At 47.2% G+C, this 20377-nt stretch overlaps 1 protein-coding gene across 2 annotated transcripts in view; it reads right to left on the bottom strand.

Moving 5' to 3' along the window:
* Nucleotides 1-20377, bottom strand: part of ISM1 (isthmin 1) — an 89532-nt gene that overhangs the window by 24853 nt on the left and 44302 nt on the right. For both annotated transcript variants that reach the window (XM_018056928.1, XM_018056929.1), the window contains one exon: nucleotides 7016-7255. In XM_018056928.1, the coding sequence (XP_017912417.1) occupies nucleotides 7016-7255 (240 nt within the window). The remainder of the gene's footprint in view (nucleotides 1-7015; nucleotides 7256-20377) is intronic.

Here is a 20377-nt window from a genome sequence, read left to right as displayed (position 1 = left end):
AGTTTTGGTATCCCGTTTGTATCCAGACTGGAGTCAAAGGGATTGCCTAAACAAAACGTGCCCTGCAATTTCTCCAAGCTGGGAATCAAAACAATTCCATGTTTTAAGCTATTACCGTCAGTATGATTCTTTTTCCCCCCAAACTGCTGCTTGGATCCAAACAAAACAGATTTGTTGCCTGGCCAGGCAATGAGTAGCAAAATACAAATTTACTCCAAAAACTATTATCGATGACTAACTCTCATCAGCTTAGAGGTTTCTATTTCCCCTTTCATTTCTAGCCACTGCTCCAACTGAATTAAAAATAACACAAACAAACAAACAAACAAACAAACAAAAAAACCCACACAAAACAAACCCCCCGAAAACCTTAGGATCCACCCTTTCCTCCAGTTAGGAATGTGGAAACCTCGTACTGATAATAAAAGAAGAAATCTAATCTTGAACGTGAAATTTCATAGGCATCCAATTAAAAAGACTTAATGAGCATGATCATGACTTCTCGACCGGGAGGAGGTGGAGGGAGATTAGTTTTACGTTTCCTGTTGCTCTTGCTCTTATTTACATGTTCTTCAGCATCAAAGAATCTGTTCATAAAAATGTCTTGAACAACAATCAGTGTGCCGAGTTGAAGGTGCGGCAGGGAGCACAGGGGATTTCCAAGCTCACGGAGCTGGATCTTACCTTTCTTTGGCGTCTTCAACACACAGCACTGAAGCATTGTTAGCATTTTTGTTTCTTCTGGATTTTTCCATACCATGAATCAAGACAGTAAAAGAAAAAGAACTTTTCCAAAAGACCCAAGTCCAACTTCTGGCTGAATCTTGTCAGATCCAAGAAAAGAGAGACTAGAATAGGTGCCAAGTTTGAGAATTCCGTCCAAAATTAGGAAAGGATAAACTCCTTTGCACTATTACCAGTTTCTTTCTTCCTCTTGAAAGTTCAAACATTGATTAGAAACACACTCTTTAGCACTGAAAAGCACTTTCCACTGGGAAACTAACACAATTCGTAGTCTAATCAGCAATAATCTAAGGACACTGAGAATACAGAAGGCTTGATCTTCGGGACTCAGGAGAATCTTCTAGAATCTTCTAACTTGTTGGCCCTGTTAGAGGACCAACGAGCTGGAGCACTACGGTGACCAGGTAGTTTGGGTTTGTGTTTATTTCCCAGAGACTAGGAGAAGCCCTGGGAGTTGAAATGAGTCCTCAAAAGCATAGAGCAGCAAACGGTTAGGCCCCCGATAATGTAACCCTTCTTCCTTGATAAACGCCAAAGAAAGAACACAAAGGACTAGGAAGATATATAATCCCTCCCTCTCAGACCCACTCGTGCTCTCAAAACAACTCTGGCAGCTCCAGGCAAGCGCTGTGAGTGCTTTGAGCCTTACAGTATTCCTGTTCGGGTATCGCTGCTTGTTCTACAAAAGCTAGCCCCATATTTCAGGCAGAGAAGCTGGCCTGGAGAATTCACATTCCTGAGGTGAACAGCAAAGGAGGAGAGCTGCTCTCCAAATGAGATCTCCTGACTCTTAATTATTTTATACTGGTCTCCTCTGTCATTTTCACGCTTGCTGCCATCACCAGCCAGCGTCCACCAACCTGGGGAAGCGTCCGCATCGCTTTGCTGAGTGCTCCCCATGGATGATCTCATTTAATCCTTGTGCATGCTAAGTCGCTTCAGCCGTGTCTGACTCTGTGCGACCCCATGGACTGTAGCCCACCAGGCTCCTCTGTCCATGGGATTCTCCAGGCAAAAATATTGGAGTGGTTGCCATGCCCTCCTCCAGGGGATCTTCCCGACGCAGGGATCTTCTGCAGTGGCAGGCGGGTTCTTTAGCAGCAGCACCACCTGGGAAGCCCGTTTAATCTGCACAACCCTACCACTATGGAGTATTGTCCTACAAAAGTACTACACCTACGTTGTTATTCCCATGGTATAGGCAAGGAAACTGAGGCATACGGAGGTCAAGTAACCTTCAGCAGCCACAGAGGCCAAGCCTGGTTGACAGAAACGGTGCTGCCGGAGCCCAAAGAGAGGTGGGTGGACTCTGGTTCACGATGGGGACAGCAGGGCCCCCTTGAGAATCTGAACAGTACCAGCTTGTCTCCAGGAGGGTGTGGGTCCATGTCTTGGGAACAGTAATTTCTTGGTTCTTACTTGGCCAGGCCTGCCATCCCAAAAGAATTTTAGGAAGAAAAGAGGTAGGAAAATCAGAAGTAGAAGCGCATACAACACCTCTAGCCCTAGCCAACTCATCTGATTATATCAAGAGGCCTACAGTCGTGTAAATAAGTCTGTGCAAGGGGAAAAAAGGGCTTTTAGAAGACTATTTTTAAGTCTCCCTCAATGGAATAAAAGAAAGAAACACATCGGTTGAAATGAATACGAATCTCAGGTGGACCCAGAAAAGAGAAATATTTGGTGGTGAATAGCTACTGTGGTAAGGAATTGATGCAGTGAGCCTAATAATGAGTTTATTTTAGAGATTTCTGCATCTGCTATCTGACCATCAGCTGCGGAGCAGAAACCCAGCCAAGGATACTGACGTTCCGCTTGAACTTGTCCTGGGGGATTTACTTTCTTTCCTGAGTGGTTTATTTATTTATTTGTTGCCAAAACCCAACTTCTAGTTTTGTTTTAAATTTAATATGGAGATTGGGTTCAGGAGTTTGAGGCTATTTCTTTCTATTTTGTGCATTGTTGGGCTTCCCCCAACCCACCCCCTACTCACTTCCACAGCCTGAAGCCAGTCTGAAAATGAAGAGCGTGATTCACTTGGGACAGAGGCCACCTGGCTTCAGGGGTTTATTTAAAAAAAAAAAAAAAAAAGCTCTGAAAAGCTGGGCTTTTTAAAGGATTTCCCTTCCTAAAAGTCAAGAGGCCCAGCTCAGCATTGTCTCTTTGGAAAGGTGTGGGCGGTTTAGTGGTGGTGGGTCGGGGAGAGACTGTGAACCCCAGCCCTGGAGCGTGGGAAGTGCTTGCAGACAAGGGGGCGGTGCTGGGGTGCGGTTCAGAGACAGGGGTATCAAATTCCTGTGTGCTCCCTGCTCCAGGGAGGGCTAGCTGGGTGGGGGCTGGGGGCAGGTTGCCAGAGGGTGAGGGGGAGATGAGGTCAGAGGGCCCGGCAGTGGAAGCCGACCCCTGGTATGCCTTCACCTGTTTGCAGTCCGCTCCCCGGGAAGAGAGGATGGCTCAGGGTGACTGGTGGGGCTGTCTGCTTGGCTGCATCAGCCCTGTGTCAAACCAGTGGATTTCAGCAAGATGGTAGAGCTCTGAGAGTTGTCAGCATGAAAACCATCACCCCCTTTGAGAAAGCACCTCACCTTTTAAAGGACTACCAGGGAGCCGATTTACTAGTGTGGTGAGGCTTGAGGCTATAGCAGCCAGCTCTGTGTGTGTGTGTGTGTGTGTATGCACACTCACACACACTTATACTCAGACCTAGGGCTGGAGCTCTCAGGGGTAGCACACATCGGTCTTTCTTTGAGCATCTTTCTGAGCAACCAACGCTCTCCTTTGCTGGTCTTCCCAGAGAGAGAAGGCCAGGAACTCAGCTCAGTATTCCTTTCTTTAGGGCCAACAGGTCATTAGATCAATAAAACACAGGCCCCTCTACTCCTCTGACTGGCCTCAGGCAGTTATCAGACACTGGGCTTGCGCAAAGCGGCCGAGGGATGACCCAAGTGGTCAACGGGCAGCAGGATAGTGCTGGCTTTGGTCTTTTTGGGTCCTTGGGTGTGACGGTATCTGGGTTGAAGCATCTTTTGCTTCAAGTCCATTTTGCCAGGAACGGGTTGCCCTGTTGGAGCAATGGGGAAACCTATATTCTTGGGAGGTATAGTGATCTCGTCTGTACAAAAGGAAACTCTAGAAACATCTAGGGAACTTATAGGAGTGACCTGGTTCCCTTCCCACCCTGTGCTCCAAAGCAGCCCATTCTGAAGTGGCGTGGAGGTGAGCTTCCCATAGGTACTGGGGCGGTGCTGAGACCAACAGAAGACAAAACGCTGACTGCTTTGTACCTGTTAGAAGTCTGTACAGACAGGTGGCTGTGGGCTCAGTGGGGACAAGGACGAATGATTTCCACTTTATAAAAACTGTTTTATGAAAGTCCAAGAGGCTTTGTCGGAGGGTCTCGAGAGTGGTCTTCTCATGATTCAGCCTCCACGTATTCTTTACTCCCTGGTCTCGCTTTATTATTCTCTCCATCAACTCCAACAGCCGCCTCGCCCCTCAGGAAGCCCAGCGGTACTGTTGCAAAGCTCTCTTCATCTGGCTAAACAGCACAGCTTATGCTGATGAAAAATGGATTGTGAGTTCTGGGGCTTTTCTGAGCTCATGTGCAAATCCATCGTGTGGGCTGGCGTGGGCTTAGCATTTCATGGTTGCCTTTTTCTTTTTATGGAAAAGTCATCAGGGTTTCCCAGATCTGAGGATCTCAACTGCCTTTGCATCACTGTTCTTCCTTGACATTTGGGCTAGTATTTAAAAAGACCCAAGTGATGTCTGGGGACTTCCTGACTGATGGACTTATCTGGGAGAGAGAAAGGGGATCCTGATAAATTCTCCTAGAAATTCAGTCCTAGGTGGAGCCCATGAACTTGGTAATTTTCCAGTGTGGGGACTTCAGCCCTCTAGTCCCCTGTACCCAGGCCTTTTCTTGTAAGTTTACATTAGTAACTCTTAAATCGATGGCATTAATAGCTCAGTCCTCAGCATTAAGCTCCACAATGAGATTGCCCATCCCTCCAAAAAAAAAAAAAGCAAGCCGCAGCAAACCTCAAATTGTTTTGGGCATGGGCTAAGCACCCTTGGGATAAGGGTGGTCTGGTCCTACAGCCAAAAAAATCCATCAACAAGGAAAAATCACTTCCTGTCAATGAAGGAGTGATGGGGAGTCACACTGAGCAAGAGTAAGGGGTTATCTATGCCTTTTTTGGTCAGTCTGCACCTCCCCAAAGTGGGTACTGTGTTCTTTATCAGAAAGCCGTGTGGACAGTTCCTGGAGAGAGGACAATGGAGAAAAAGGCCTGTTTTTCTGATTAAGCAGCTGGATTGATACAAGACCTATCAGAAACATGAATCGGCCCTCGCAGGGATTTCAGCACACAGGTTGTCCAAGCCTGACTTCCAGAGCACTGTTCACCTCTGTGCCCTGTCTCTGCCCCGCCCTAATGGTCAGGTCCCTTCCCAACCTTTCTGCCTATCTGGGCCCGCCTTCCATAGAGCACAGCACTTGCTCTGCTCCGCTTCCATGATCCTTCTGGCACTCTCTTAGGTGGCAGTTGGAATCTTCACACCCAGGTCATTTCCTGGAGGGAAGACCTTACATTTAAGGTCCGACATTTCTTACCTTCCCAGTAGCTAACACAGCATTTTATACATGGGGAGGTAGGGGACTGGTGGATGTATTATTCTAACTGAGATGTATTCTTTCTGCCGTGGAAGTCAATTGGAATTTGATGCAGAGAAAGAATAAGGACAAGCTGCCCTTCCCCATCTAGTCGAGGCTATGGTTTTTCAGTGGTCATGTATGGATGTGAGAGCTGGACTATAAAGAAAGCTGAGTGCTAAAGAATTGATGCTTTTGAAACGTGGTGTTGGATAAGACTCTTGAGAGTCCCTGGGACTGCAAGGAGATCCAACCAGTCCATCCTAAAGCAGATCAGCCCTGGGTGTTCATTGGTAGGACTGATGTTGAAGCTGAAACTACAATACTTTGGCCACCTGATGCAAAGAGCTGACTCATTTGAAAAGACCCTGATGCTGGGAAAGATTGAAGGCAGGAGGAGAAGGGGATGACAGAGGATGAGATGGTTGGATGGCATCACTGACTCAATGGACACGGGTTTGAGTAAATTCTGGGAGTTGGTAATGGACAGGGAGGCCTGGTGTGCTGCAGTCCATGAGGTCGCAGAGTCAGACACGACTGAGTGACTGAACTGAACTGAACTGAACTGCCCTTCCCCAAGTGAAAAGACCTGAGGACAAAGCTTACAAGTTTGGAAGCCAGCACTTGAGGACAGGGGCTGTGCAGAGGCCAGGCGGCCCAGGGAGATGGGCCTCCCTCCACCACCATGACGCCCATCTCTGGGGAGAAACAGAGGGAGGGGCAAGTGAAATTCAAAATGAGGAGTTTGTCTCTGACACATGGACTGGTAGGGTGAGTTTTCTTGGGAGCCTGAAAACCTGTGTTTGAGCCCCAGCTACTGTTTACTAGCCATGTGACCTTGGGAAAGCCAACCAAATGGTAAGTTGCTGAGAATTAGTTGCATTATTGATAATATTGGAAGAAGCCAACGTGTTTGGCTTCAACATGTTGGGAGAGTCAAGTCAGATCTGCCTTTGCCTTGTTGAGTAAACTGCTATTTCAGTGCAGATGAGAGTTCTTAATTTCAGTTCCAGGAACCCCTTTCCCTAACCTCCTGTTTCTTTCAGCTTCATCCCACTCCATCCTAGTGGCATGTATCCCTCTGTCTCCTCGGGACTTCTGTTTTTCACTCCCTTCTTATCGAAATTTCTTATCAGTCATTTTACACTTTAATGCAACTAAAGTGACAGCTGAAGTGTTGTTGCCTCCTAAAGGAATTTCTGGAGATCAAGGCAAGGGAGAGAGGCTTTGCCTTCCTGAACGTCTTGGAAATCACATGACGATTTGCTTCATCTACTCACGCGTTAGATTGGCCTTTCCCTATAACTACCATATTTCATCAATTTCAGGGAATATTATTTTGTTTTATTTTTCTATTTCAACAGCTCTGAAATCAGATCTGGATACATTTTATAATCATGGGTGTGTCATACTCTAATTAGCACTGTTTTCTTTTTTCAGTGGTTCAGAAAATGCATCCTACAATCCAGGGTGTTACACAGATGCAATGTAACACCGCTCTGGAAGAGATAACAGGATTCATCAAGAGGCGAAGGGGAAAAGGGAGGTGGGATCGGATCAGGAAACAAAGGCATAGACTGTTTCATTTTCTTCCACCTTTCAGTTGCCCAGCATTACCTGGATATTTGGATTCTGTCCATTGATATCAGCTTTGGAAAGATCTGGAAAGTTGGGTAGGTCAAGGAGAAAGGATCTGGGGCCATCTCTTTGCAATGAAGGGTGCCCAGCCTCTTGCTGGAATTGCTGTCTGGGGAAGGGCTGGTGTCCGGCCTGGTGGTCTGAATGTTCCCCGAGTGCTTCTTTGGATGGAGGAAAGCTGGTTTCTGATGTCAAGGTACTTTCCATGTTGAGGTTATTCTGAAACAAACAAACACATAAATAAACAAATCAACAGTAGAAGCATGATTTAGAAATGCCACCCTTAAAAATTCAAGACGAGGACAATTCTAGGAGTTGAAATTAAGCCAGGGTTGCATTCTCAAATCATTGTTCTTCCCATGGCTTAGTTTTTCCATCTTCAAAAAGCTAAATTATCAGAAAATTTTTCCTAGCTTGCTACTTGGGGATTTTCTGAGGGCTAATGAGTTTGATCCCTGGGTCGGGAAAATGTCCTGGAGGAGGCCATGGCAACCCACTCCAGTACTCTTGCCTAGAGAATCTCATGGACAGAGGAGCCGGGTGGGTTACAGTGTATAGGGTTGCAAAGAGCAGGACACGACTGAAGTGACTTAGCATAGCACAATGTGTTCTGGGATATTTATCCAACATCAACATATATGAACATGAAGAGCTTGATGGAGCTTGATGGAGAACAGTTGTTCATTTAGAAATGGAATCAAATTATAGTTTGCTTATCACAGCTTCAACCACTCTGGCTTTAGTTATAACCCCAGTGTCCAGAGTTTGTTTCTTTGGTGTGGGTCAGCAAAGGATCTGAAAATACTTCAGTCAAATCATTGATTATATCCATCCATCCATTCATCCATCTATCCATCCATCATCTTTTCCATCCATCTGCTTATCAACCTACTTAACCTTCTTCCCTCCTTTCCGCCTTCCCTCCTTCCTGCCTTCAGTCATCCACTCATCCATCCTTCCAGTCATCCAGTCAACACGTGTCAACCATGTGCTAGGCATAGGAAAGCCATGAACGAGACAGGCCCTGTTCTACTGGACTGCACATCTAACCGGGGGCATAAACCACAAATATACACACGAATAGGGTCGGGTCAGAGAAGGTGATTGCTCAGAAGAGAAGTAACAGGCAGTAGTCAGGGACAACATGATATGGGTGGCTGAGGAAGACCTGTCTGAAAAGGTAGCATGTGCAGTGAGACCCGAACAGCTCCAATCACTGAGCGAAGAACACAGCAGAGGGGTGAGTAAAGAAGACCGTCCTGCGATGCGGATGACTTGGCTCACTTGAGGATCAGAGAGAAGGCCGGTGAGGCTGGGACGGAGTGGAGGTGGGGAGAAGGACCTGAGATGGGGATGGAGAGGTGGGAGACAGCCCAAGAAAAAGTCACACAAAGGCGTTCTCAAATTGAGGGTCTTTATCGCGAAAAGCTGCAAGTATGTTGTTTTTCCAGGCTAGCAAAAAAGGTCTGTGTTTGGTTGTCACTGGGGGAAAATTTTTTCCCAGTGATCAGAGAGTGAGGAAGTTGCTGGACTTGTTTCCCAGAGCAGCTTCTCCGGCTCGCATTCTCCCTGGCCCTCTGGTTGGAGGCTTCCTCCATCCCCTAAGGGGTAGCATTTTCGTGTTTACTGGTGGAGGATGATGTGGAGATAGAATTTCACCCGCGTCTGGGTCAGTGGTTAATGTTCTTGTTATTCTTGGGCATGTTTGGGGGTTTTGGAGTGGATATCCCAGCACGTTGCTTCCGCACGCACTCCCTGCCCCTTCTGCCTGCAGCGCCTCTGACCCAGTCAGGGGTTACATCTGGGATCAAAACACTCCTGACTCTGAGCACCCGAGGTCAAGAGTGGGCTGAGGACGGAACACATGCAGTGGATAACCATCTCATTAAACAGCTGACCCGAGGGGCTGGATTTTTCTCTCTCTCTAAGCAGACATGGGATGAGGATAAACTCACTGGTGCAGAGATCACGTCTGTGAATGTTCCCAGAGGCTGAGAAGAGGACCAAGCTAGGAAGAAGCCTGTCTGCTATCTCCTCTTTAAAACGTGCAGTTAGGGAGGGGAGAGCGGCTGCCCTTCACCAGGTCTTTGCCTGCCCTTCCTCTTTGCTCGGTAGATGTGGCCGGGGGCAGAGTCTTTGCACACCTTTCCAGTCACCTCTCTGTCATGCTTTTGTCTCCTGGCATAGCCTCCTAGAGAGAGCTTCCCTGGCATTCCCAGACATTGCTCAATGCAACAGAGGCCAGAAGCATTATGCCCAGCTTGTCCCATCCAGCAAGCAGACAGAGTGAGAGGCAGGCTGATTCTTTCCTCAACACAAAACTTCTCTATCATGGCCCAGGGCAAGCTCACTGAATGCAATCGTCCTCTTGTTTTTCTCCCTGGATCCCCAATAATGTTAGTGAGGGCATCTGACTTCTCGTGGAAAATTTCTTGCAGCAGGTTCTGGGAATCTAATTCTCAGAAAGGGTGCAGGATTTGCTCGCCCACACCCTGAGGGATACCCTGCAAATCCTGCCCTGGCTTCATGGTGGCAACCGGTACACACCGCTCGACTGGGTGAAACAGGGAGCTTCTGAGCCTTCCCTGGCAATCCAGTGGTTGAGAGCTCACCTTCCAGAGAGGGTGAAGTGTATGGAGAGAGTAATAGGGAAACTTACATTACCATATATAACAGACAGCCAGTGGGGATTTGCTCTGTGACTCAGTGAACTCAGACAGGGGCTCTGTGACAACCTAGAGCAGTGGGATCAGGAGGGAGTTGGGAAGGAGGTTCAAGAGGGAAGGGACATAGGTACACACACTTATGGCTGATTTATGTTGATATTTGGCAGAAAATAACAAAATTCTGTAAAGCGATTATCCTCAATTAAAAAATAAATTAAAAAAAAAAAGACTTCACCTTCCCATGCAGGGGATGAGGGTTGATCCCTGGTCAGGGAGCTAAGATGTCACATACCTCTTGGCCAAAATAAAAGAAAAAAAAATGAAAGAAAGAAACCAAAATGTAAAACAGAAGCCATATTTTAACAGATTCAATAAAGGCTACAAATAGTGCACATTAAAAAAAAATCTTTAAAAGATGGTGCCCCTTTTCCTTTTCCTTGTGATGAAGCAGTCTTTCTACTACAACTCTTGTTTTAGAAGAAGAGATGTTGTTGTTCAGTCGCTCAGTGGTGTCCGACTGTGACCCCAGGGACTGCAGCTCGCCAGGCTTCCCTGCCCCTCACCATCTCCCAGAGTTTGCCCAAGTTCATGTTCATTGCTTCCGAGAGACAGGAAAGGTATTTGGGCTGCATATTTGTCGTTTGGCTTAGCTGGCTGATAAAACAAGGGTGGGGTCTGATGGGTTTCTTGATCTGACTCTGGAATTTCTCCTGGGAGGAGAGGCACACAGTCATCCTGGCTTAGACATGAACTAAGACTCTCTGTGGCTGAACGATCCTCCACGGAAAGCAAAGCAGGCAATAAGAAGAATCCCACGCTGTCCCAGCAGGATGGTCCAGAGAACTCAGGGTGGGTTGGGTCTACACTTGAAAAGAGGAATGTAGAGTCAGGGCAACTGGGCTGGACGATCCAGGCCACAAGCGCCTGTGCCGGGAAGATGGGGGCTAAAGTATGCTTTGGCTTGAACTATGCACACAATTGTGGCATCTCTCCATCCTTCCCCAATCCTTCTCCTCCTGCCTCCCCCCACCTCCCCTCAAACAAGCTCAGCGTTTGCAAAGCATCTAGAAGATGAGAATGGGAAATCATGAAAAGTGCTAATCATGATCTCTGAATATCTGAATTATTCTTGCTTTTCTACAACACATGTTGACCTGGAAACCTCGGCTCCCTCCAAACCTTGGTACACTCTCAAACTGTTCGGAAACTGGAAGCCCTCAGGTGGAATATCTGCCTGCCAATGCAAGAGATGTGGGTTTGATCCCTGGGTCTGATCCCTGGGTTGGAAAGATCCCCTGGAGGAGGAAATGGCAACCTACTCCAGTATTCTCACCTGGAAAACTGCATGGACAAGAGGAGCCTGGTGGGCTAGTCCAAGGAGTCACAAAAAGTCAGACATGACTGAGTACGGCACTGATGAGGTAGGAGAAGGGTGCCTTACAATGGCTCACATAAGATGAAGCTCTACTTTATTCAGTCACTAACGAGATTCAGGAGCAACCATTATTTTGATAATCAAGAATCTAGGGCAGGAGACAGTAGACTGGGTCTGCTCACAAGGCAGGAAAACACCGTTTCTTTATCCTTTCTCAAAGACACACTACACAGCTTCCTTGCAGAGGCCCCATCTGCAAGACCTCCTTGCAGGGCCAAACTCACTCACTGAGAGTTCACTTAACAATCCTAGCAGAGCGAGGATTCTCACGAAGGGTGGATCTCAAAATGAAGATTTAAACAGTTCGTGTTTCATTCAGCAAAGCAAGCATCCTTCTCTGAAAACGTGAGCTTTGGAGAGTCTGCTCTTTAAGAAATAGTACCACTCTTTCCAAGGAGCTGCCTGATTCATTTGGTTTGAATTCAAGTGATACAAGGGCATCAATTCAGTTTGGGAGAATATCACTTTGCCCGCAACGTGTCTTTGAGTCGACCTGTGACATTGCTGCAGCTCTAGGAGCAACACGCTCTCTAATTTGAGAGCTGTGACCACTAATAAAGAAATAGAAGAGGTAAAGATAGTGAGTGGCTTGTACTCACGCATTGTTCAACTGTGAGGGGAATGACGTACGGAGGCCATACTACTCAGCTGCCACTTGACGCTCCCACCTTTGTGCACAGCTCCTGTCCCCCCATTATTCTACAACTTATTTTTTTCTGTAATTTATTCTTATTTAAAATAGGAATAAGGTAATAATAAAATGCTAACAGTAATAATAAAATAGGCTCCGTGCTCATGTAGCCTGGTGTTTTGCCTTAGATGGCAGTATTATTGTGGCAGATATTGCAATTTCCAATATCCATTCTTCTTTTTTGTAATTCAGGGTTGATTTCAGAAGGCAACACACCTGTCTAAAACTACATTTCCCAGCACCCACTGCAGGTAGGGATGACCATGTGACACAGTCCTACCCAATGACATATAAGTAGAAGGCCCCTGATACGACTCTTAGACAGAAGGCAGAGTCAGTTTCCCTTTTGCCTCTTTTCTCTCTTCTATTTTCTCCTGCCTGAAGTGTGGATAATACAAGTGTTTGAAGTGAAATGAGGCTGCTGGCATGAGGTTGAAGACATTCTCTAAAGGTGGCTGAATGGCAAGATAGAGGGGCTGAGGTCCCTGCTAACGCACTAGAGCGTTCACACCAGCCCTGGAATCATGACCTCTGAACTTCTTGCACCCTGGCTACAAACGGTAACATTGACGACAGCTGCGGTGCTGGCAGCAATGTCCCCTGTGTGACTCTGATTTGAGTCCGTGACCACCAATAAAAAGAGAAAAGCCCTGTTCAGCAAAGTGACTCAGGATTGGGTGCCATCCCCAGCTTATGTGGGTACCAACCGAGCATTTAGTGAATCATTCCCAAGACCTTCACGGTGTCAGCCAGGTTACGAGAGCTCAGCCTGGCTGCTGACTTTCCAAATCTGCCCTCTACCACCTCCCTCCTCCTTCCACATATAGAATCTTCTCATTGTTTCAGCAACTGTATTTTACATTTCTCAAACCCGATACTTGCTGGGTAATGTCACATTTCCTTTCATTTGTCTGAAAATCCTATCACTAAATTTCGAGGCGTTTGCCCTCAAAGAATCCAGATCTCCTTGGACAAATGACTGATTCCAGAGCTGGGGCAGGGAAGTTGAGGTGAGTTTGGGATGCTCTCCTGTGGCAGGAAGCAAGGAAGACTCAGGGATTAATGGTGCTCCCTCGGAGCAATGCGGGAGCCATCCTGAAGGGCCCTCGGTGCACCAGGATTAGATACTTTGGGCATCAAAACACAAAAATTGTCATTGAATGCCATGCATCACATCTGTGACATTCAATGAACCTACGATGATACTCACAAAACAGAGGAAGCCAGGAAAAGCCACCATCCGCACTCGAGGTAGGGCTTATGAAACTCCTTACTTGGAACATTTGTATTAAAGAGAAATGGAGGATTGCCTGAGGAAATAATGTCTGCACCAAGATTGAACAAAAGAGTACCATGAAGCCCGTGAAGCAGGTGACCATCACAGAGCAGAGAGGGAGATGGGCCAGCGAACTTGGCGATCCTGGCAAAGGGCACGGAGTGTGCAGACTCCCCGAGGCCTCCCAGGGCCTGGCACTGAGGCCCCAGGGCCATCAGGCTGGAATGGAGCGGGGGTTAGGCTCACTGCCACTCTGCTGTCTTCAGTAAGAGATCACTGAGTAAATAATACAAATGCCAGGCCCAACCCCAGACGTCTGGACCCACCAGCCTTTGGTCTGAAAGCTTTCTCTCCTAGCGTGCTGTGATTTTCCATTCGGCCACCACTTCCCCGGTGGCATCCTCTGGGTCAGCTGGAGGCTTGCTGGCGTTCCATGGGCGGGCATCACCTCCCTGGCTCCCGTCACTAGCTCTGAATGCCCCCAGGAAAGCTCTGCCAAGATGCGCTGAGGAAACCTCTCATCGGCAGCCCCGTGTGGTTTCCAAGACGACAGGCCCAGATACTTTGATCCTCATGTACTTTCTCCACAGGACATCCCCAGCCCAAGAGCCGGGACGTCTGGCCGCCGCCCTTAGCCATGTCTGGGGGATCCATCCCTTTGGCCTCCATTGTCACCAAGGCGGACCCCCATGGACCACATCGAGGTCAGAGCGCTCACAGCAGAGTCGGCAGCTGCTCATTTAGCACGGGAGTGAGAGAGGCAGGGGTTCTTTGGAGAACCGAGCCCCAGAGCTATTTAGGGTGATCAGCTCCAGGGAGGACAATCAGGGTATGAAAAGGAGCGATGCGTCCAACTTTGGAAAAACCGTGCTCAGAATCACTGCCACCTGCCCTGTTCCATAAACCTCAACCAAAGGCCGTTGTGTGAAAACCAGGGCTGATCTGACCACTTCCAGAACCTCAGAAGAGGCACACACTAGTAACAAATTGTGGCTGGCTTGGACAGTTTTAATGCCTATTTTTTTTTTCTTCTTTCATTCAAGGCTGTGGTAACTATTCCCAGATTAATGCAACCAGGCAGACTTCTTGGAGGCAGACGGGATAGCAAATTTCTGGAGGGCAAAGAACAGGCCGTATCTGCAATCTCAAACCCCACACCCTCCAATTCCAAATGAGCTCGGGGGGCACCCAATAAGTACTAGTTGATGATAATGATGGCCACGGGCCTAGTTAGATGTTGTTTTAATTAGGCTCAGGCTACAGGCCTCATTACCCCTAATGTGGCTTTTATGTGGGATTCTAAAGAAAAAAAAAATCCAAGAATCTTCTATTGAAGATATTAAAGAAGATATTATTAGCAAGGCTTTTGGTCTCACAGACTTTGAACAACCAACAACAAAGATTATAATTAACGTCACTGCAGCCTCTCTCCTTAAAATATATTAACAATATAGCTAATTAGCAATATGTCCTCATTTGGGCTGGACAGCTGCATATTATTATCGACAATGCTTGTTTCCTTTCTGCAGATTAAAGGCAGCCACGCTGCATCCAGGCATATGGCCACGCTCCTTCCACATTAAAACACTCCGTTTTCTTCTCCCCACGATAAACACACTCGGGGCTTTATCTGTGCTGGGCATCGATTTTTGTCTGGAATGTTTCCACACATCTAAAAATAAGTTCAAGAATGCCATGGGTGGTATTTCAAAGGGAAGAGCACAAGTTTCCCTGTTTGGGGAGAAAAAAAGGATAAAAGGGCACAGTGATTATCTTTTCACATGATTGGGGGCGAGCGCTCCCAGGAAGAGAAAATCAAAGGATGAACAATGTGAATTTCAGGCAGAAAAGCTGCCTTCTCGAGAGGTGATGGGGGATGCTCGCTTGTTCTTAGGACTCAGGAAGACAGCTGTGAGATGGTGACCACAGGCCTGGCACCAGCTGGTGGTGGAGGCTTGCTCAGCACAGGATGGGAGAGAAGGAACCAGATCTCTGGGGGGAAGTCCGCATTGTTGAAGACGCCAATGGTGAGGTTGGCCACCTTCTGCTGGTGTGTGATGGTAATCACACCCCTTTAGGTAGCAGGAGCAGAGCAGACATCCACGGCTGTATGTGACAGCAAGCATGAACATGCAATGCCCCTTTGCAGGAAAAGACAAACTCCTGGCAGAGGGAAGTGGCCATAACTGTACTTCGATCTTTGCTGTCGGACCCTGAAGATGACCCTGGGAGCTAGTGACCCAGGCACGTCATGTTTCAGGAATGCAGGAGTATCTCATCTTGGTTGGGAATGGAGCCTTCTGTTCAAAGTCTGACTAATAGCTGAGGAATCTTCCATTTTGGGGGCAGAATGTATCAGAGGGCTGTTTACTCTAGGGCTTGGGAGTGACCTCGCTTATGATCCCGGGTGATGCTTTGAATGTCTGACTCCTTGCACTTGGGCACAGAGCTGGCTCCAGAGGGGAAGGGGCCACTGATGAGAGTCTCCCACCCCCATGCTTCTTTCTTAATTGAAGGCTCTTGGGGCCAGCTGACAAAATGGGAGTCAACGCCCCACTAGTTCGTCTTGGATACTTCCATAAACAGCTTTGATCTTGAAAATGTGCGGATTATGGGTGATTTTTAAAGTTGTGCTTTTCTCCGCTGCTGGCAAAGAAAGCAGAGGGAGGGCCACCCGGGCCCTGTGTCCTTCATGTCCTGTTAGACTAAAGAATGGACAGAAATGGGATGCTAAGTATTCTTTCAAGTCTAAGAAAACATGTAAGAAGCAGAGTTCAAGGCTGGGAAGCCAATTTAGCCAAAGATACCTTCATGCATCATCTGAACCATCTCTGCCAATGGAAGTGGATGGAGAGACTGTGTTCCAGAATCCTGCTCGTGGGAGATGATGACCTTGCTTAGACGAGACAGTTGCATAAATAACATCTCTTGAGGTGTGAGATACGCGTGTTGCCCACTCCCCCTGCCCGGCGCCCTTGTAAGCTAAGGGAAGGCCTTGTCTGCTGAGTGCTGAGAGGGGGATTTGAATTTAAGGGCTGAATTTGAACTTGCTCAGGGATCGAGCAACAGGTCAAGCGTGGCCACCAGGGGGCTTCGGCTATGTGGAGATCAGCCTCCCCTCTAAGCCAAAGTTGAAGCAAATATTTGATGAATGTGGATTATTGTGGATTTTTAAAATTGTGCTTTCTCCATTATCTGGGAAGGAAAACAGAGTGGTAAACTCTCCAGATCCTTTTCCAGGACCCAAGTTGCCGAGACATCAAATTATTAGCGTGCCTAAAGGACCCAGCTGTCTTAAGTCCTCCCATGACCAGAGGAAGAGCACAGAACAGGACAAGGAGACCCCAGAGGTAGAGGCCCCCTGCAGTGATGCGGTGTCTCCTCACATGACAAGGGGGACACCCAAGACCAAGTCAAGGCTGCTGTTCTGCTCTCAGAACCTGGGAGGCAAGTCAAAGGGCAAAGACTGGCAGAGTTCAGACTGGCCTGGGGGGTGGGGATGGCCCGAGGGTCCCTTGCCCAGCTATTGTTTTAATTAAGAAGATGGATTTCTCTCAACACCCAAAGTGAAGACCCATCACTGAAACCTACCATGAATTTCTCTGCTCTAAGTACCCTGTAAACTAGGTTTCTAGAGGGAACTGGACCTTCACCTTGGAATCCTAGAAAAGGGCTTATGATGTTGAGGAAGGGGCCTGGGCCGGGAGGTCTGAGGCCTGGGTCTCTGTCCTGCCTTGCCCCCACCTAGTTTTGTGAGCTTAGGCGAGTTCTTGCACCTTTGCACCTAGATTGGCAGGGTTTGCGAAAATGCCCGCAGATCCCTTCTGTGACTGTCTGTGCCTTGGGTGGTGGTCTGTTACACTGTCTTTGCATTTGCTCACATGACTTACTGAGGCTGATGGACAAGAGTAAGCAGAGATAAATGTATATTGGAGCTCTACTTTTTTTTTTTTTTTTAATTGCTCTTTGGAATCCTGAGATCACTATGTGAAGAGGCCTGGGCTAGCGTGTGGGATGAGGACAGATAGGTTAAACAGATAATCTACCCTAGACTAAACAGCCAGCCAATGACTTGTCACACAAATGGAGACTATGTTAGACCATCTGGCCCCAACTGAGCTAATCCAGAGTAGAAAAGCCACCCAGTTGACCCATAGAATCATGAGAAACAGTAAACATTGCGGTTTAAGCTAATGAATTCAGAGTGGTTTGTTACACAGCAGAAGCTAACTGATACAGGGCCTCAGCTATTTCTTCTGTAAAATGGGTATAGCAACATCAGATGAGAACTAGAGAAAAGCTCCCAATCCATCTATCTGACCTCCTAGGAATGGACTCCTCAAGAAACACTTGTCCCAGAAAAAAAAATATTTTCTAATGATTAAAGGAAAATAGTCAATACCAAAAGGCTAAAAACATCAAATTGAGGGTGAGGAAATTAAACAAAAATCTGATGGTTCTGAAGGCAGGCAGTGCAAATGTTATCTTCCTCTGCACCTTCCCCCATCCCTCCACCTGCCGACTCAAAGCTGGGTCAGATCTGCTGAAAAACATCCCCCTGCTGACTGTTTCCATCATTCGCAGGGGCTGCTCTGTTCACAGCCCCACAGCCAGTGTTTCAAAGATTCGGAGCTGAGACTTAACAATGCTCCCTCACACTTTCACGATGCACCTGTGTGGGCTCTGTTGGCTGCCAGAAACCAGTAATGCTCATTTACTGGGGAGCCCCTGCTGACACTATAAAGCAATTACAGAGCCATCACAGGCCGATCATGGCCTGAGGTGAAGAGAAAGCTGTACCCCACCAGGACCGGTCCCCTCTCCCAGCTGCCGGTACACATTGTTCTCATTTGGACTGCTGTTCTGTTCTCCTCCAGGGAAACTGTTTGATCCCTGCTTGGAAAGCTGGCAGCTGATGCGACTGTGGGCCCCGGACTTCGCTTGGCTAATCTTTTTCTATAAATGGATGGAGATCTGTTCTAGTCATAGGTTCACTCAACAGGCATTTTGTGGGCATCTGCTTTGGGCCAGGTGCCGTGAGCCTGTGGTGAGGCAGTTCAGCAGCGTATACCTTGTGAGGAGAAATGATCCAAACTTGGAAATAAAGCAAAAGGATGGTTGCGAGTTGATCAGTTCCCAGCAGAGCATAGTATGACAGGCCTGTCCCTGGTTACTTTTCTAGGAGAATGGACCTTCGTTTCACTTATTATTTACTATTGCTTAGGGCTTCCCAGGTGGTGCTAGTGGTAAAGAACCCACCTGCCAATGCAGGAGACAGAAGAGACGTGGTTTGGATCCCTGGGTTGGGAAGATCCCCTGGAGGAGGAAATGGCACCCCAATCCTGTATTCTTGCCTGGGAGATCCCATGGACAGAGGAGCCTGGTGGGCTACAGTCCATAGGGTGGCAAAGAATAGGACACAACCAAGCAACTGAGCATAAACACACACACACACACACAGAGACATGCACACACACACGCACGCACACACATATGGCTTAGGCTAAAAGTTACATGTGAACTTGGAGATTTCCACCCTGTAGAAATATAATTTATTTTTTGGTCTGGTAGAAACAATAATTTTGTTAAATGTTCTCATCATAAGGGATAAAATTCCAAGTATGTGAGGTGATGGATGTTAACTAAACTTACTGTATTAATCATTGACAAGGTATCATATCTCAAATCATTATGCTATATACCTTCAATATACACAATGTTACATATCAATTATATTTCAACAAAACTGGGGGAAAAACAATAATAATAGGGTCATTGTCCCTCCAAATCTACTCTGTCATGATTTTCTCCACTAATTTTGTAAATATCTGTTCCTCACAAGTGCTCAACTGGCACTAGCATCTTCCTAGTTCTCTCATTAGCTAGTTCAATAAAGCTTTGACAAGTATTCATTTTATTATTCATTTAGGACCATGCCACATGTTTGCGGGACCTTAATTCTCTAACCAGGGATCAAACCTGGGCCCCCTGCAGTGCAACACATAGTCCTAAACCACTGGACTGCCAAGGAATTCTGGACATGTATCCATTTTACAAGAGACTCTTATGAAAATCATATCTGGACAAGGTTTTGTCTTTAAGACTTCAGCCTCCAGTGGGGAAGTTAAGAAATGCTTGCATGTGAAATGCCAGGGAGAAAGTGGGAAATTCTTTAAGAGGGAAGGAGTTCAACGTAAGGAACTAAAAGCATCCATACTTCTAATCATGATTCTGCAGCTCACCATCTACTGAATCTTTAACAATAACCATTTAAGGTTCTTTCATTTTCTCTAAAAGAGCCTTTTCTGGATACTTGTCTAATGCACTAACAAGAAGAAACCAATAAGGAGAAGTATGGTCTGTAAGCAGGACTTTTTGTGGGTTTCTCCTCTTACTGGAAAGAGCAGAAGGCCAAGCATCAGCTGGCAGAGGGCCCCCACCAGACCACTTTCAGCCACTGTATTGATGTTAACTCGACCCTATACGATTTCTTATTCTGACCCCAGAAAAACAAAGCACTTGCTAGTTTTGTTTTTGATAAAGATCATTCTCCCACTGAAGCTCAGTTAGCTGAGGTTCAAGGAAAGAGAAGACAGAGCTTCTTAGGAGCTTTCTTTTGGGGGTGGTCATGAAAGGGGGTGCACCAGAGCACATGCTTACATGCTGCTACTCTCCCCAAGATAAACATCCTGGTACGAGGGTGTGTCTGTCTGAACCTGGGCAGAAAATGCATGGCCTTGAGGTATGTGTGACCTAGGGAGCTTAATGAAAGAACAGTTGACAGATGGGTGGACAAGGAGGCTGGAAACCATCAAAGATGCTGAGGAGTCCAGGGCCGGTAAATCCAGGGAGATCTTATACCTCCAGGCCTGGAGAGGCAAGGAGAGGGAGCGGTTGCTGCTCCCCGATGCGAGGGGTGTGTGTGCGTCTGTACACGGGCCTTACAAAATACTGATGCCTCCCTATTCTTCCTCTCCTCTCTTCCCATGTTTACTGTTGGCCAATTCCAATCAGAAGCTCAAGATCAAGGGAGTCCGTTGATCTGACACATACAGATCACGTAGCTGAGGCACACGATAGGATGGGGAAGGCTGAGGGGTCAGTCTAGAGGGGTGAATGGAAGACGCTGGGCACATGGGAAGTATCTAGGACAAAACACACTACCACCCAGGCCAGGCCTAGGGCGCTAGATCTAATCTTCACAACACCCCCTGGAGCAGACATGAGTGCTCGTGTTCCAACGAGGAGGAAATTGAATTTAAGAGGCCTCTGG

This window comes from Capra hircus, chromosome 13 (assembly GCF_001704415.2).
Source record: "Capra hircus breed San Clemente chromosome 13, ASM170441v1, whole genome shotgun sequence".
Taxonomy (NCBI): Eukaryota; Metazoa; Chordata; class Mammalia; order Artiodactyla; family Bovidae; genus Capra; species Capra hircus.
The sequence above is the reverse complement of the archived record's forward strand: the minus strand, read 5'-3'. Positions and strand labels throughout refer to the sequence as shown.